This window comes from Tachypleus tridentatus, chromosome 10 (genome assembly GCF_004210375.1).
Source record: "Tachypleus tridentatus isolate NWPU-2018 chromosome 10, ASM421037v1, whole genome shotgun sequence".
Taxonomy (NCBI): domain Eukaryota; kingdom Metazoa; phylum Arthropoda; class Merostomata; order Xiphosura; family Limulidae; genus Tachypleus; species Tachypleus tridentatus.
Genome location: NC_134834.1, coordinates 81,889,825 through 81,908,816, shown reverse-complemented (window position 1 = coordinate 81,908,816; position 18,992 = coordinate 81,889,825). Strand labels below are relative to the sequence as shown.

The window sequence follows — 18,992 nt, the reverse complement described above, 5'->3', positions numbered from 1 at the left end:
GTGAGTCACAGGTAAGAAAAATGGCAGTGAATATGCTTACTCTTTCAGCTGTTGGGAATATTTGAATGTCAAAGTTAATCCCACTATTCATTGATAAAAATTTGTCCAAGAGCTGGGTAGATTGCTTTCCCTATGATTATCACCTTATAATTAGGTAGAGCAACCAATAGACTTAATATTCTTGGCATGTACAAACAAGGTATAAGTGGATTATAATTGCATTGTTTTTATTAATTGTTCTTTTTTTCCCTCAAATATATGCTTAATAATATTCAAACTAATAATCTCTTAGTAATTTGCATTATATTGTGACTGTTAATGTCCTGCTGTTTTCAAGTGTTTAGTCCTGAGGGCTTATTTGTGTGATTCAAACCTAGAATCTTAAGAACTGGTAGGGAAATACCTTCAACTGTATCGTACTGTTATCTGATGATGGTGGCTTCACTGTTTAGTTTAAATAGGTTTCTTTACTAGGTGGATGTATTTTTTAAGCTTCTCATTTCCTTCAGATGTGGTTTGACATATTAAATACTTACATTCTAGTAAAGCTGTTGAATTTTTAGTGTTCTTGAGTCATTTTGTTTGGTATTGATTTTTGTTTATGTTCTTGCATTAACTGACCTTAGAATTTTGCCAGTGCATTCATTGCCATATCCACATGGAATGTTGTAGTTTAAATTTTCCTCAAACTATAACTTCAAAGATTGAACAGAAATGACCACTGTGACTTGTCCATACCTGAAATATGTTATGACTAATTTCAAAATATGTAATAACGTTAGATCCCAACTTGTATTCATAAAACATTATCCAGGCTCATTAAAATGAAAAAATATAATCTACAGTATTCAATGTGAATGTGGTAATAAATGTACTGATTAAATTATAAAATCAGTTAAAGTGAGAATACACAAATACCAACATCTCACATGACTCAGTACCAATAACAGTTTACCAACTGTTTTAAGTTAAAGAAAGAAAACCAAATACAGTATAAACATACCAGAACAATAGTCTAAGACTCGCATCTGAAATTAGATAATCTTCCACAGATGCCAAGCAACATATTGATGTTAACAGTACATCAATACTTCTACTTCATTAATTAGAAATCACTTATGTTTGCTACTTCTGAAGTTCATGATTCATGTTTAGCTAGTAACTTCTAAGAATAGAAAACCAAAAACAAATTAATAGTAAAAAGAATGTAAAATTTGAAGGTTATTAAATATGCTAAAATATTAATGATATAAGGCTACTAATTAAAGTTATTAATAGTTAACTATTAAAGAAGGAATATAATATCATTCCACATATTTGAAATCTTTTTTTATTTATCAACATTTTACTTGTATTAAAAATTAATGTTAAAACTTAGTTCACATACATGCAGGTCAGAAACAGGTGCTTTATGAATGTAGATTATTGATCATGTTATAACATATGGGTGAGCCATAATCATTTCCTTATTACCGGAAGAGTTGTGGGGTTATATTAATGTATCTTTGTTGGATATGCACTTTTCTTTTGCATAAAATTAGTTTAATGTTTCATGTTTATTTGATTTGAAATGCACCTTTTTATTTTTTTCATTTTCATTATTTCTTTGGAATTTAGTTGTTTATGAACACAAGAGTCGACTGGAAAAATCTCTACAGGAAGAGAAAGCATCTCATAAAAATTTTAGACTTGGTAGGTTGGTTTTCATTCACTCCACAGCTATTTCTTTTACTTGTTATATACTTAACATAAAAAGAAATGTTTATAGAGAAAATGGACATTCTTTTCATAGCACGTGCACTGCTTGTAAAACCTTGAGAAATGTTTATGTGTATGGATATTGGTCAGAAGTGTTAAATGAATGAAGCAAGTTTGCATGCTTGTTAAGTATGTTTTATTTCACATATTTCCTATGTCTAATTGGAAAGAACCTCAAAGTGATGTTAACAAAAGCATGAATGAAGTACTATTTTATATGGAATGAAAACAATACCTATAAGAAAAAGAAAATCTTTTATTCTGTGTATGCATTCATGCTTACAAGTGCTTTTTTTAAACATTACTCTAGAAAAAATATTTTACTGCAGTGGGTAGAATTTAAGTAAAGAATAAAGGGACATACTAAATAAGCATCACTAAGGCAGGGTGACCAAGTGTACAATCCTGATTTTGAATTTTGACAGTCATGGAAAATTAAATCTAGTGCTCCAAAAATAGTCAAACATGGTATTATAATTGTATATTTTTTCTTTGCTCAAATTTTTCTCCAATGTGACATCAACCTTGATGTGGGTTATTTACTGGACTTTTGCTACTGATTTCTGGCTTGCTTAGGCTTAATTGTGTTACTGATTTAAGAAAAAAAAACTGAAAATTCTTGATGAGACACCCATGTGTTGCATATGAAATCATTAACTTAGCATTATTGTGAGTTGATTTTGTGTAATTGATGAAACAAGTGCTCGACAAATAACATTTATTAGCACAATTAACATTATAACATTAATGCTAACACAATAATAGGTGCTATATTTTTTGAGTATTTTATGTCTTGAAATTAATTTTGATCAGCAATCTTTCGTCATACATTTTTTAGTACTGGACGACAAAAAAGAGAACTGAGTATGGCATCTAATCATAGTCACTTATGTACTTTTTATCTTAAATCCATTATACATTTTTAAAGCATGAAACAAACAAGCATTATCATAAGATTTGGCATTATATTGTGTTCTTAATATCACTGGGCCAGACAACTTTAATTAAATTAAAGCTACAGTTTTTATTTCCATTTTATATAATTTACTGTCTAGGCATTGAATCAATTATTATTTTGATTTATACAAATTTTAACCTGTCCTCATGTGACAACCTTTTCATTTGCAATATCATCATAGTACCCCTCCTCTGAACCCTTTCCAACAGTTCAGTGTTCTTTCTGAACATTACTCCATATATGGCCTAACCAATTATACTATAATCTCTTTAGATGTGTATTTAATATTTCTGTAGATAGAACCTACAATCCTGTTTTCCCTGCTTCTAGCAAGAGCACATTGCTTAAATGGCTTAAGAGACTGATTAGTCAGAACACTGAGATATTTTCCATCACATTGTTGAGGTTATTTTAATCATAATTATACTCATAATTCAAATTGGGATACCCCACATACATTACCTTAGATTTGTTACAACTAAAAATCATCTGCCATTTTTTTGCCCAACTCACCAAATCAATTAAACTTTTCTGTAAGGCAGTAGTATCCTCTTTACAGCCAGCAACAACCAAAACTTTAATGTCATCAACAAGTTTAAATGATCTGTTTATCTCTCCTTGAGTTATGTCATTGGTATAAACCAAAAAAAAAAAAAAAAAGGCCGTAATACTGAGACTTGCCAGAGACTAGAAGAAAAGTTGTAAATGCAAGTGCATTTGTGAAAGGTTAAAAATAACATATCAGAAAACTTGGTGTAAAACTAATTTATTTTTTTTAATTTAATATATCACATTTGCAATATTTTAATGTTTGACGTGTGTGTGTGTGTGTACATTGCCATTTGTGTTTAATTTATTTATATTTAAATAAATAATGTTTAGATTAATTATTACTGTAAGGAATATGTAATAGTATATGTGTAAAAGTAGGTGTTTATTTAAATAGTGAGTGTCTAATGCAAGAAAATGCTTATCAGTGGCTAACCTAGCTCTTACCAGATTTCCAAGTATTTTGCCATATCTTCATTGTCATTTTAAGACTAAAATTCAAGGGTAATCTTATTTACTCATAAAACTAATCATGTGGAGATTTATTTAAGGACTTTGGTATTATGAATGTGTCATATTTTGTGTATTTTAATAAAAATATTTTTAGGAATGGAAGTTTTGTCTCACCTCAACAACCAGAAATACACTCTGTTTCAAAAAGAAATATTTTAATGTGCAAAAAACAAAATGGAAAAACAGTAAGACTGTTGAATCATGAAATATTAAAATTACTTTAAGTACAGTTGATTATGTGACAGGTGAACTTCTTAAGCCTGGATTTTATTTCATAACATTAAACTAATGCTAGTTTTGTTAAAAGCTGTGTACATGACTTTTGATATTTGGACTTATTACATAGACACTAACACTGGCTTTATCTTTCTGTTTACTTCCACAGCTGATGAAGAATTTTGTTATGGCTAGCACTATATATGTATGCGTGGGTATTTTTCAGTAAATTGTGTAATAAAATTACATTGTTGTATCAGTAACAGAAAAGAAGAAAGTTCTGTGAATATTTCATTAGAGTAGAATTAATGCCATGAGCAAACATATTTAAAATGTTAAAACTGTGCACATAAATAGATATTTAGTATTTGTATTCATTATTGAACCATGTTGAAAGAAAATGATTTTGTTCACTTGTGTGTACTAATGTATTCTTTCTTGCCAGAAACACAACAGAAGTATAATGCCATTCAAAACCAGTTGGCAACAGAAAAGGTAGGAAAATAAATGTACATTATGTCGTGAGTCTTCCCGTATTTTATGTTTTATGAATGACTTATCAATGTAAATTTCTTTTCAGTAACATTGTAGTAAGAACAATTTTTAGTCAAACTTAATACTACTTAGAATATTAAACTGATTACATGTTATTTATGAGAACTTAATTTGAAAACTCTGGAAAACAAATTTTGTTTTCATAGAGTATAAAGATATTTCTAAAAGTGTGAAATTGAAATAGTGAAATTCAAACTTTTTTCTTGAATTATATATATGTGTGGTGTGTGTGTGTGTGGAGGGGTCTCGGAAGCTTGCACAAATAAACAGGTAAAAAGACCCCTATAAGTTAAGTAAAGGCAAAAGATTGTATGATTCTTTGAAAAGAGCAGTTGTAGTTCACAAGTAATTAAATGTGTACAGGTGGTCCAATTGTTTTGAAATAATAATTATTGTATTTTCTGTTTGAGAAAGAAGAGCAACTGATCATTTATTTATATACCTTAACATGTTATGAGGATTATAAAATGTTTTGATTCAGTTAATGCTTTAAAGTAGTTGATTTTTAGGTGATTTATCTTACTGTTTTTTTATAGCAAATTTGCATGTAAATAACAGTTAATAAATTCACCTGAACTCCAGTAAAATCAATTTAAATTGAAGATAACCTTATATAGATGCTCTTTGTTAGACTTGACTGCTTCATAACTAGGAAGGTATTTATTAAACATAAAGAACTTTTAGCCATGCTGTATTTAAAACTTATTAAAATATTAACTTTCAGTATTGCAGGAAGTATATAACAAGTACTTATAAGAAATTAGGAGATGAAAAATGGATATAATATAAATGTCTTAAAACTATGACTTGAAATCTTTGTCTTCTATTTGAGAAAACAGAGCACATTTTACAATTTCTGTACCATTTAGAAATATAATAAGTCTTCAATTGGCATCTTTTTTCAGAGATTAGCACAAGAAAAACTGGAATATTTAACCAATGAAAAACAGGAACTGGAGGTAAATTTAGAATATATATGTGTGTGTGTGTGAATATATCCTTTTTATTAACATACAAAGTTGAGTATATGTAACTATTTATAACAGAAAATTCAGTTTGCTCTGAGGAGGTACAATTAATTAGAAGTGTTTCAATACATTACTAGCTAAGAGACATAGTTAACATACTGAATATATTTTTTTTGTGTATTACTGATGGTGCTGTGTTCAGACTTTATATTCAGATGTGTGTATTTGGTATTTATATTATAATTTGTACTTAATTGTTGTGTATTGAAACTATTTATAGAAACTATAAATAAAACGGGTATACAATGATGCATGTATTATGGGTTTGTTTCTTTTTCTGTTGTTGTGTGAAAAGGAATTGCACCAGAGTACAATCATATCTTTAGCTTTGTTGTGATTGGCTGTTATCTAATCAAATTGAATAGTGTCAGACTGTGTGCTGCATGTAAAAAGTATGGACCATTAAACTATTCCCAGAAAAAAGGTGAATGTACTTATGGCCCACCTGAAACAAAAAATGCTACATTGCAAGGGTTTAGAAATGAAATTTTTGGCTAGAGAAGACAATTCAATGTATGGAAACTGAAAAGGGTTCATGAGTGATAACAGAAGTGGCCAAGGCAGAAAGTCAACCCAAACTCTGCATAAGTGATGTTAACTAAAGAGTATGCTCTTTTTGTAAAGCAAATAATTCCTTGAAGGTGTTACCAATAATCTAGACATAAGTACAAGTATGAATGCTACTTCTATAATAATAATAATATATGTATATTAGTGTGATTTGTCTTAATGGATACTTAGCTGTTCAAAACCACTACTTGAGCGAGAGATAGCCAAACCAAAAGGCTAAAATGAGTATTGTACTTCAAACAATGAGATATAAAACAAATTAGAATTGTTTAGTGGCAGTCAATGGTTGTTTGATGAGAGAAAGGAGAATTAATCATGGTAAACATACATGTACCATGAAACATGCTATGAGTGCTGCATGTCAGCCATTGGTGTTGGAAATAAGCACTAAGTTGGTGGCATGCTGACAGTTGAGGTACAAACAAACTGTTATCCATCATGTCATTCTTTTTGGAAATAAACCTAGTTTAGTGCAACAGTATTCCTAAGTATGCAACAAATGTTGGTGACCCCATGTCTAAAAGATATAAGAATTTAACTGAACACTCACAACCATGACTTGACCTGCACAAAGTTTCAGTGTAAACACTGTTAAGGATGTGTTTGAACTTACCAAATTTAATTCTGAGGAATATTAAAGCATCTATGGAATTATATTTCACAAAAATACAGTAATAAACTGATGGTAGAAAAAACAGTAGGCACTACTCTGTTTAAAGTAAACACAAAATACTAGTGCATCATATTCACAACTACTGCTTGGGGCTAGAAATCCTGTTGGAGATGAACATAAAGTTCGTGGTATTCTGACTGCTGGGGTACAAGCAAATTGTTATCCCTTGTGTCACTTCCTTCAGAAGGAAGCCTATTCTACAATAACAGTAATCCTAAGTATGCAACAAATGTGGTGTCACCATTTCTCAACTTCCAATACTGTAGAATAAATCAGTGTTTTTCTGATAAATAGTAGTTGTATTATATGTATATTTTGTATGTTTGTTGGAAAAGCAAAATATGTTATGTGATAAATGATGTGTGCAGGATTTGTTTTTTCTTCTGTATTACACTTCTTACAGGACATTGTTGTTGTTTTTTTTTTGAGGTAAAGGTACACTTTTGTATTACCAAAATCTCTATTTATTACGCTTTGTAAATCTACATGAAGTTGCTTTTGTATTTGACAATCAATTTTAGGAGAAGTTTGACGAGTCTGAGAAAAAACTTAACCTGCTGATGAATGTCGTAGCCCAGTCAAAGCAGAACTTGTCATATATGGAAGAGGCTAAAATGAAGATACAGTCAGGTCTCAGCAATCAGCTACAGATTATTAGACAGCAGAAGGATGAACACATTGGTAAACTGGAAGGTAGAAACAATAACAGTAATCAAAGTTCAGAGTTTGAAATAATAATAAACCATCAGGAATTTTCCAAGTAAATGTAGGAAATGCGAAAAAAAATTAATTTTAGTTTTGACTAATAAATTTGCATGTAAAAATTACAGTAAAAATGACTTTGTGAAATCAGGTTCAGTCAATTTGAACAACCACATGACCTCTGTGTACTCATTTAAAGTCTGTATGGATTTAATACTTTTTAACTATGAATATAGTGTTTATATCTTTACATACTTTGTTTTTTTAGTTAACATTAAGTCTTTCACATTCAAGAAAAATCATCGCTTTTAGTGAAGTATTTTTAATAAACTAAAATAAAGCTTTGTCTATGAATATACTGAATATTTCTTTTAAATAGTCCATGTGCAAAACATTTTATTCTTAAGATTGAAAATACCTTTCTTCCCTGAAACTCTTAAATACATTTCAAACGTTTTTGTTTTTATCCAGTAAAACATTGTATTTTTACCTGTTATTTTCTCAACCCTATCTCAAAAGGGGATCAGTCAATTTCACCAAACTCTTAACCACCAAAAAAAAAACAAATTGCTTTAAATTTTTTCTCCCCTTTGTTTTTGGAAACCTGAAACAATAATCATTTACCCTTTATAGCTTTAAACTCATAATACTATACATCTATTTATGATTAAATTTATTGTTTCATTGCCCTTTTCATTGTTCTTCGAACCATGTCTAACTACTGTCAGTGTCATTATAAGTTATAAATCTCTTGGGGCACATGCAACTGACATTATGCTATTGTATTACGTTACTCAACTGGTTTGGTGCATGCCATGTGAAACACTTTTATTGTATTATTATTTACTTTACCTAATCTTATCTTTAACTAACCATATTTTTACATTTTAGTTACTTTTATAATAATAAAAAATAAATATGAAAAACAAGAAATAAAGTACGTACCCATTTTTTTTCTTATTGTCAATAATCGAAACACGTCTATTTTTTGTAGGACATTTAAACCTATTTTTTTTATTCCAGTGGTAGTAATGCATTGAATAATTCACTGAAGAACATAGACTAATAACACAAAAAGCAGACAAATTTCTATAACAATTACAATTTTTCTGGCTTTCTAACTATGTGACAAGAACCATTACAATTTCATCTAAGCTAGCTGTTGTGATTTTCATGGGAAACAAAGCTACATTACAAGTGAAAGTGGCACCTCTATTCAGAACATAAGGTAATAAAATACATCATTTTATTGGTGTAAACCTCGACACTCTATTGGTTATAGGTAATACATAATTAAATATAAGAGAGAGAATAAAAGGATGTGACAGGTAGGTGTGGCAGGAAGTGTCCAATTTTCTAGTTGATAGCTCTAAAACAGAATTGAAGGCTATTAAAATTGTGTTTGTTTGAGCATTGATGATTTTATAGTGCCTAATTTTGCATTTTTCTTCAAGACGATGTGTATGGAAAAATGTGTCACACTGAGAGAAATTCAAGATTTTTTAAAATATTGCCATGTAATGTTACAAACTTAAAACTTGTATACTGTTAAAATATTTTATGCTATATGAATTGGTATAACATAAACAAAAAGTAGAATAATAAAGTTTTAGTGTCTTACATTAAAACTTTGTGTCATGCAGTAAAAGATATGCAGGACAAGAGAGTTAAAACATTTACTAAAATTAAGTGTAAGAAAGCATAAGCACTTTATAAACTATATAAACTATAGGTGTCACTTATGCAGTGAAACAATGTGTCTGAAAGACAAATACATTTATGGAATGTGAAGTAACAGATTAAAAGATGTATTTCAAAAACTGAACTACCACCTCTCACCCAAAACTATACCAATCCTGGTTTGAGTATTGTGAAGGAAACTTTTGCTACAATACACCAATCTTTATACCCAATCAGTTTTTCACCATTTCAGAATGTGCTGATCACATGACTACTCTTCACCAATCATACTCTAGAATAATCCTCACTTTTTGTGTAGACATATTTTAATTTTCTCTCCATGTGATCACAAAATTTTGATTGTGTTTGATCACAAATTTATATCAGTTTCAACATTTTGTGTTTGATTTCCATTGTTTGTACTCATTTGGTTTAGAAATATTTCTGATTTCTTTTCGAATTTCTAATATGTTATATGAATTCAAGATGTAATATAGGAGATGATGAAATTCCCAAGACAATCAACAGTGGTTCTTATATAAACCCCAGGTCTCAGGGTTGACAAAGTACAGGCCTTTTTTCATGGAAAGTTTTTCTCTTACATTCAACTCACAGTTTTTTCCTTTCATATTCCAAGTTTTTGGAAGGAAGGATATAACCACTGATTGGATTTTTTTTTTCTCTGATATCTTCTGTGTAACTTCCTGGATTAGTTATTGCTCTTTTTTCCAGGAGATCTGCAGTAAGTTTTTCAGCATGTATTCTTCACGTCCTGTAAGTATGCCAATGTATACTGAATTTATGTGAGCTTTTGTGGATTGATCTAATTTCCTCACATGATAAAATAGGTCTTTCATTTCTTCTATGCTCAGTATTTGGTATTTCAGAATTATATAGTATTTTGCCATTGAAGTAAACTTTAGTTTGAATTTGCATTTAGAGTGTGTTTATTACTGTTTTGGTTCAGTTTTTGTATACATATTGGTTTTGCACTATAGTTACTGTTTGGATAATTGTAACTTTGGCCAATTTTGTAGGTGTGTTTGTTCATTATTTATATTTCTTTATATCATTTATGCTAGTTTATTAGTTCCTTTTCCTTTGTTACTAATCACATCTAACTAGAGGTTAAATTTGAGGTTTTTTTTTTTTTTTTTATTATTGTTAACAGGATCTTTTTTCATTCTAACTTTCTTTGGAGTAGGTTTTGTTTTCATGTCCTTTATTTTAATGGTTCTTTGAGTGGACTTACAAGTTTATATATTTGTGTCTTTTATCTTTTATTGTGCTTCAGGTATTGCTTATGGTTTAATGTTTTAGTTTGAATATCATAGTTTGGAAGTTTGTTATTTTTCTGTAGTTTGTAGATTACAAATTTTCAGGTATTGTTTGTTTGTAATCAGTACTTTCTCTGTGTGTGTTTTTTTTTTTTTTTTTTATGTTTCATGACAGCTCCATGGGCTCTACAGGTTCTGTCGTAAACTTTCCGCCATCAGTTCTATGCCACCTTTCCATTTCCCAGGTCTTCTCTTCTCTTCTCTCCTCTTCTCTTCTCTTCTCTTCTCTTCTCCAGGGTCATGTCTCTTACAATTGTCTTGCCTAGTTTGTTCAAGACCTTCTACACAAAGGTGCTGTTAAACATGCAATACCCACTCAATTAGGGTTTTATTCCTTTTTAACATAACTTAATCTTAAAGGAAAGGAAATTGAAAACCTGTCATAGATGAGTCCCACTTGAACAATTTTCTGAAGCCACTTTGCTTTGTGGCTCATATTCAAGTTTTTTTTTCTCTGGGACTCTGGATGGGTAAATTGCTATTACTGGCACCTGCCTTTAGTTCATCTGCAGGAGTCATGTCTTCTAGTTCCAGTTGCTGCAATTCAGTCCTTTGGCTCTGTGTGTTTTGGGTCTTACAGTGCCAGGTGGTTAGGGAACAAGACTTGCAAACTGAGAGTCGCTGGTTCAAATCACCATCCCATCAAACATACTTTCCCTTTCAGTCACGTGGGTGTTATAATGTGATGGTCAATCCTACTATTCATTGGAAAAAGATTAGCCCAAGAGTTAGCAGTGAGTGGTAATGACTAGCTGCCTTCCCTCTAGTATTTCACTGCCAAATTAGGGGTAGCTAGTGCAGATAGCTCTTGTGTAGCTTTGTGTAAAATTCAAAATAAACCAAACCTTATGTTTTATTGAGTGGTACTTTCTTTTGCCCATTATTTTTTGTTTGTTGGCTCAGGAATATGGAACAGGCAGTCTCAATAGCCTTACCCTCTCTTTTTCTCACTACACAAGGGTTTTGTCTCTTGTGGGGATTTGAGCTTACTTGGAAGCTCTAATTTTCTAGGTTAATTTTCAGTGAATGCTTCTGAACCAATAGAACTTCTTCCACAATTTCTTGGACCATGTCATTATTGTTTCATCTGGGATCAGAGTTAAAACTTGCTTGGTGGCTCAACAGGGAACTGACCATGATGGGGGTTCCCATCGCTCACCCTGTCTGGAGTCTCATCTTTTTATTAATGCTTTTTTGGTGGGTTAGGAACATTCCTCAATTCCCAATATATTTCTGGTCAATGATCCACCAAGGAAGCTACTCAATTTTCAACATCCTGAAATGTTTGTCAATTTGTTGGGTTCTGTATCACTTCCTTCTACTACCAAGAGAGCATGCAATTATGGTTCATCCTAACTATTCCACTGTCTTTGGCTGTATCACCAATAAGGGGAAATCAAATCCAGATTTCTATTTTTCAGACTCGGGATCTCATTCACTAAACCAATGACCACTTTACAATATTCCCAGCATTACGAATCTAGTAGCTAGTCTCTAATTCGACCCAACCAGTTCTCCCCGGCCCTTCCACCATGGCAATGCATGATTCTAGCTTTGGGAGTATTTCTAATAGGTAATTACCTCCTCTCAGCTACTTCCTACTCTTCCTTTTCACTGAGATGTCAGTGTTTATGGTTTGAGCCTTTCAATTCTTCAAAGTGAGAATTGTTCTAGAATAGTAGAGGGAACTGTACCAGTATAGATGGCACAGTATGATTGATGGAAAGTAGTTACATGATCAGCACATGTTACATTATGGCAAAATGCTGATGGTGTATAAAAACTGGTGCAATGTAGCAAATGTTTTTTTAGCAATGCTTAGAGCACAAGCAGGACTGAGATAGCTTTGGGTGAGATGAGGTAAGTATTTATCAGAAATACATTTTCAGAGTAAGAAAATTTTAACTTTTATTGTATCTACCTCAGTAAAACAGAGCATAGGAACCTATTTATGTAAATTAAATATGAAGTAACTCATATTACCACAAAGTGATTCAATGATACATACTTAAGAAGTATTTTAAATCTTACAGTATAGGAAGTAAAGAATATGTAGTTCATTTGTTTCAATTACATATTTTTTTTTTCATAGTTAAAAGCTGCTTTATTTTCATAAAATACTTGGATAATTTTTAAAATCTTTTTCTAGGTTATTCAGATGACACTGTACTGTGTTGTTTATGACTACTATGGTAACTACTAATGGAAGTGCCATTAAGCAGTGTATAAAAAAATTCTGAACAATTTTTATTTTCATATTAGTTAAAGATTAATGTTTGATTAATGTAATCCTTGTTTTCAAACTGTGAAATATTGAAAATCTAAAATAAAGTTATTGTGATGTAATGTTAAACTTTGACTTATTTGAAAATTAAAAATTGCATATTTTTTTATGTAATTTTTCATCATAACAAAGAGGTCAAATCGTTACTCGTGTGAAAAAGAAATTATTTTACGTAAACCAAATAATTTAGTGAAATGATGAAAATTATGAATATGAATATTTCTGTTAAGTATTTTACACTCAAAGGTTTTATGGAATTAAAAGTACAAAATAAAGATATTTCTGCATGGAAGTTGTTTAATTAGTACTAACAAATTAGAAATATATAACTGAAACCTTTCTTTCCATATACTTTTTTGCTACAGAAATCATCAGAGAACTCAAAAGAAATAAAGAAGACTTAACCCAGAGCAACTTGAACCAGGCTTGGAAATTACAAAATCAGGCTGTAAGTTCTTTAAAAAAAAACATTTCAAAAATTTACTTCATAAGGCAATTTTATTACAAAAGACCATTAATATGTTCTATCAGGATTACTGTTAATGTTTTTTATCTCACTAATACAAACTTGTTTTCTAAAACTGGGGTGAGAGATTTCTTCAAGTGAATATATCAAAAATGAAAAATATTTCAAAGGTACTATTGACTGCAGTAAGTAATCCTAACACTATCTCATTCTGGATTAAATATTTGTTAACAGTTTTGTATGCTAAGGAGAAGATACATAAAGTGATAGTCACTATGAAACAAAAAAAGACATTTACATTTGATAGTTCATCAATAGTCTTTTGTGTACAGTAGGGATTATAAGCTATGAAATCAACTTGATAAATATTAATTTTAGAAATATTGTATAATATAGACAGTAGCACATCACATAGTTATATTTATGTAACAAATTTAGGTAATGCGTGTTTATGTTTCTGTGTTGGGTAACTTAAACAGAAGTATTCTGTATTGGTAAAATTAACTGGGTAATCCCATGTTCATATATTTATTGAAAAACAATGAAGAAATTGTAATTTTCTTTGTTTGGAAAAATGACATGTCAGATATGTACAACTTGTAAACTGTTTTTGAAGGGACAACTTAGATGAAATCTCAATATATTTTACTCTTACAATATTATATCTCCACAACTTTGAAAAAGCTTTATGTAGTTAAAATATATTTGAAAAATATAATATAGATTGTAACATTGAGAGAATTAATACATATTTTGATATACTAAAAATTATTAACTAATTCAGTATTCTCTATGATCTAAGAAAGTTTTTGAATAGTTAAAATGTAGTGTCACTGATTTATATTACATCTGGGTACAGTTAGAAAATTTGTAGTCCAAGTAGTACATGTATGCAAAGATTAGAGTTTTACATGGTTAAATGCTGGAATATAAGGTTTTCAAAAAGGTGGTACACATTTATAACACTAAGTTATTAAGCAAAATGAACTTGTGATCTAAGTTTTAATAAAATTTAAAATATGATATACCTTATATTAACATACATTTGAATGTACATATATGGAAATAAGTTGAAGAAAATGGTTTATTGAATAGGAAGAAATTGAACATTGGAAGAAAAACTATAAAGATTTGGAGAGTCAACTTCAACATGCGTCTGAACAGTTGCAGATAATTCGAGCTCATATCAAAGATGGTGAAAAGATAGGTCATGATAATGACAACATTAATGCTGATGCTGCTCTTCCTGTTGATAATTATGATAAAGAAGGTGCAGTAAAAGTAGTCAGTAGGATAAATGAAGGTGCTCAAGATAGAAAGGATAAAGAAGACAAGGTGGGTGGTTTCAGTCAAAATGGGATTCATAATTATCAAATACATAAGGATAAGAATTTGCAGAAATATGATAAAAACAATGACGGTAGGAAGGTTAATGGGTCTCAAATAAACCCCAGGATTTAAAAGCATGACTCAGTTCTTGGAAGTATTGAATAGAAAATTAAGAACTAGAGTAAATATTTGGAAAAAAATTATAATGAATCATAAAAAATATAAAAATTCTAAGTATGTTAAAAAGAAGGAAACCTATAGTTTGTAATAGTTTTACAAAGAAAGTAGAAATAAGTCAGTGGTATTAATACAAGTGCTGCCAAATAAAATAAATCACTGTAAAGATCACATATTGTGAAAAAAAAGTTAATTAGAATATTAATGTAATTGGCAAAGAATGTTTTTAATGTGTTAATCATTAGGTTTGCCTGCCATGTTTCTTGCTGTCTGAATTCAATTTCCTAATTACTGATTAGCCATGTGATTTCATTTTCAAAAGAAATAAAAATAAGACCTACATGGAGAAAAACCTTAAGTTTCTTGAAATCCATGGATAAAGAGCAAATTTTTCTAAACTAGAAACTGTAGTATGACAAGACTTAAAACTCACAAGAAAAGCTTAACCTAATTATTTCATTCAAGTATTATTAATAAATTGCATGAAAATAAATTTTATTAGAATTATATTTTGTTTGTATATTTATGAAACACGTTATCAGTTTTTATACTACAATGGTAAAAAAAATGCATTTTGCAGAACCAGCCATTATTTTTTCTATTTTTAGAGAGAAGTATTTTAGATCTCAGAGTTAAATAAGAAAACGTATTTGTAAGAGCATTTTGAAGTGAAAACTAAAATATTTGACACAATTTGTTTTGTTCTTGTGTGATCCAGTTACTGTCTGTTGTATAATAAGAGTTTATGAGTGTAAAAATAATTATTTTGTAGCACTTTTTTGTCTGTCATTTTCTCTTGTTTGAAGAAATTTGAGCAACTTTATATAATTAATTGTAAAGTTAAGCACCATTTATTAAAAAAGTGTAAAACTGTGACATTTAAAAAGTAAGGATTCATTAGACTATTCTAATTTCTGGAAGTATTATAAGCTAGTTTTAATCAATTTTTATGAGTATAATACTTAGAATATAGAACAACGAAAGATGACATTAAATTTAACTTGTTCAGATTTTTCACTGGGCAGAAAAAATTTGACTATTGTATATTATTGAAGTGAATGACTAATTAGTTTTTTAGATTGTTAAAACAAAAGTTGCACAGTTTGAAGAATATAATGCTTTACCTTGATTATGTCTTATTCTTTCAAAAGTTTTTTAAGAGGACAACAATACTAAAACAACCTTTGAGATTTCTTTGTTTAAATCTTAACTAAAATATTTTAATTACAAAGTAATACCATAATTAAAACGTCAAACATCAAAGTGGTATGAAAAAATTTGTTGCTTCCTTTTACATATATTTTTGTGTGATAATTTAATTTTAACAATACTGTCTTACAATGTTGCTCTGGAAGAAACTAGTATCATATGTACTTTTGGAGACTTAATTGATTCACTCTGATATCTTGTGGCATTTATTTAATATAAGTAACATGTCTTTTAAACCACAATTATTTATTTCTGCAAAACAACTGATTCTTTTAAAATATTACTTTTCCAAAATGTCATTAACCTTGAAATATGTTTTATTGGAATTTTTTGTGGAAATTTCACAATGACAACATGTTGATAGTTTGTTTTTTTATGTGAGAATAGTATTGTCTACATAGGCATGTAAATATAATGTTTGTTTTATAAATAAAAGAACTGAATTGGGAAATTGCAAGTCAACTAAAGCATTAATGAATGATCTTTTTTACTTCTACAAATCAGTTTTGTTTGAAGATCTTGTACTTCTGCTTATCTTATGTGCCTTACTAGTACAATTAAAATAAAATGTTTGTGTTTTAGTGTGGTCTCTACCACTTGCAGTTTCATCTGCACAGATCATTAGAAATCTTAAATGACTAAATACTACTTTTAGGAAATGAGACATGCTTAGATTAATAAAATAGTCAAATTCAGTATCCCTGTGTTTTTCTAACAGTTTTTAGGTGGGACATAACACAGTAACTCTTATGATTAGAATTTTTAAACTGAAATTCTAAATATCATACTTGCAAAATTAAATAGTGTTGAAAAATTATATATTTGTTTGTGTTTGTTTAGTTTTTTATACTTGTGCAGCCTTAAGAGAAGTTATATTTAGTTGCTTTTTTCTATAGTTATTAAGAATTGTGTTTTGATATGCAAAGTGTAACTGAGTTACAAACCAATTCTTATTTTATTTGTAGTAAAACATTAATTCCAAAACACACTTACCATCTGCTGACACTATAGCTATTTCTCAGTCTCCAGGGTTTCTACTCTTTGCTCATGTAAGCATTAAGAGTGCTTGCTCCAGTCTTTATACCCCACTCACATGCCTTAGAAAGATTATAATTTGCAAAATTTTCCACCAACTTTAATACCTTCTCTGTCTAGATATTGTGTATAAGCACCTCATCCTGATATTATAATCACTTTTTCTTGATAAAGCATTTGCCACAGTTTTCCATCAACAAGAGTGTTGTGATTATTTACTATTTATGGTATGAATTTGAAGTTGTTTGAGGTTCCTGCAGTTATTTTTTCATTTATAATTATACATTATTTAATCAAAAATAATTACCAAGTGGTATGAATTCCTGAGTTGATGTTTCTCCCATAGAAACCAACCAAACCTTTTCTCTTCCACCTCTGCAGTCTACTGTTTGTCAACAGTAAGAGGAGGGATCATGCTCAGTTGAAGCTGTATGTTTGATATGAATTGTTGAGAAATGGAGACTTATGCAGACTGAAGATGTGTCTTGGGGGGGGGGGTTCTGGAGAGGCTTTTGCAAATAACCATGGGAAAACTGGTGAGAATTTAGACTCTTTTTCTGTCTCCTTCTTTTACTAGGTCAACCTCAACAGCAGATTATTTTGAACAGCCACCTTCAGTCCCTTTTCTTAATTTGATTATTTGGGTTTGTGAGGTTTCAAGGATCACTCCTATTGCATTTGATTCTACTCCTTCCTTGTAGGCAGATGCTATTAGATACTTGGTTTTCCTCCTTCTCTTAATGTTGCTGTTCATGCTGGGAGGTTTCCCACTCATTCATGCGACAGGATAGTTATGCTTTGTCCCCTATATTTATCTGATTAGCATACTTTAGCTAATGACCATTGTTTTGGACCTATGGAGGTCTATATTGGAACCTGTGATCACTTTAAGTAAATCATTGTTTTCTTTTATTCATCTTACTGTCCTGAAGTATTTATCTTCATTCCAACATTTGTCTGAAATGTATCACCATTTTCATCAACAATTTGAAGATGAATTGGGGATTTTGCTGAAGTCTACCTTAGTCAACTTATTTTCATCCATTTTCCCATTGGTTTCCTGGCTGATTTGTTGTTGAGATTTATTAGACAGAAACACTTTATTAGAAAGGACTCTGATATTGTCTTCTGCTCTTGGAGAGTTACAAGAAGCACCTTTTTTCCATCCCATGTTATTTGCTGTAATTCCAAAAATGTTAAAATTCTGAGTTGATGCTGTCTGTTTACATTCTTTATCATCTTTGGCTTTAATTTAGGGTGCCAGCATGCAGTTATCCCCAACTCCCTCCTTCAGTTCCCAGGTTTGTTGGTTCCCATAATATGGTCCATCCTTATTCTCAAGTATCTTTAGTTCTGGTGAACCTCCACCACTGTTTGTTCATCCTGTTGCCTTTTTACTGCAAACAGATCCACAATGATTAAACCTCTGTTTCTAGGTCATAAGAGAGTTGTTAGTCAAACAGGCAATAGAGAGAGTCGATTCTACTCTTCCAGAATTTTATTCATGATTTTTCATGGTACCCAAGAAGACAGGAGATTGGTATCCAATCATATACCTATCTCAACAAGTTTGTAGATACTCCTTGCTTCAGTGTGGAATCTGTTCTTACCCTACAATGGCACTTTTCACCAGGGCTGTGGATGACTAAGCTTAGTGTTAATGCTTATCTCCATATTCCCACAGCAACTAGGTTTCTCAAGTTTGTGCACAAGGAACAGGTGCTATAGCTTTGGACTCATCTATTTGATCTTGCATCAACACCTTATGTCTTTTCTTATCACCTGCATTCCTTGGGCCTGTACATGCATCATTATATGTATGAGAGGCTTTTTCCAGCTTCATCCCATCAGTCAGAAGAACAACACATGCTCAGATTTTCCTTTCAGGATCCACAAAAGTAGGCTTCCATTTTGTTACCAATCCAATATCTCATCCATTTGGATGTAAACTTA

The 18,992-nt window shown here is 30.5% G+C and overlaps 1 protein-coding gene across 5 annotated transcripts in view; it reads left to right on the top strand.

The window, feature by feature from the left end:
* LOC143229711 (uncharacterized) overlaps positions 1–18,992 on the top strand; it is a 58,466-nt gene that overhangs the window by 15,540 nt on the left and 23,934 nt on the right. For 4 of the 5 annotated variants that reach the window (XM_076462427.1, XM_076462424.1, XM_076462426.1 and 1 more), the window contains exons 3-8: positions 1,618–1,692; positions 4,440–4,489; positions 5,455–5,508; positions 7,342–7,513; positions 13,189–13,271; positions 14,385–14,624. In XM_076462427.1, coding sequence (XP_076318542.1) covers positions 1,618–1,692; positions 4,440–4,489; positions 5,455–5,508; positions 7,342–7,513; positions 13,189–13,271; positions 14,385–14,624 — 674 coding nt within the window. The remainder of the gene's footprint in view (positions 1–1,617; positions 1,693–4,439; positions 4,490–5,454; positions 5,509–7,341; positions 7,514–13,188; positions 13,272–14,384; positions 14,625–18,992) is intronic. The other variant, XM_076462428.1, reaches the window with a different exon arrangement.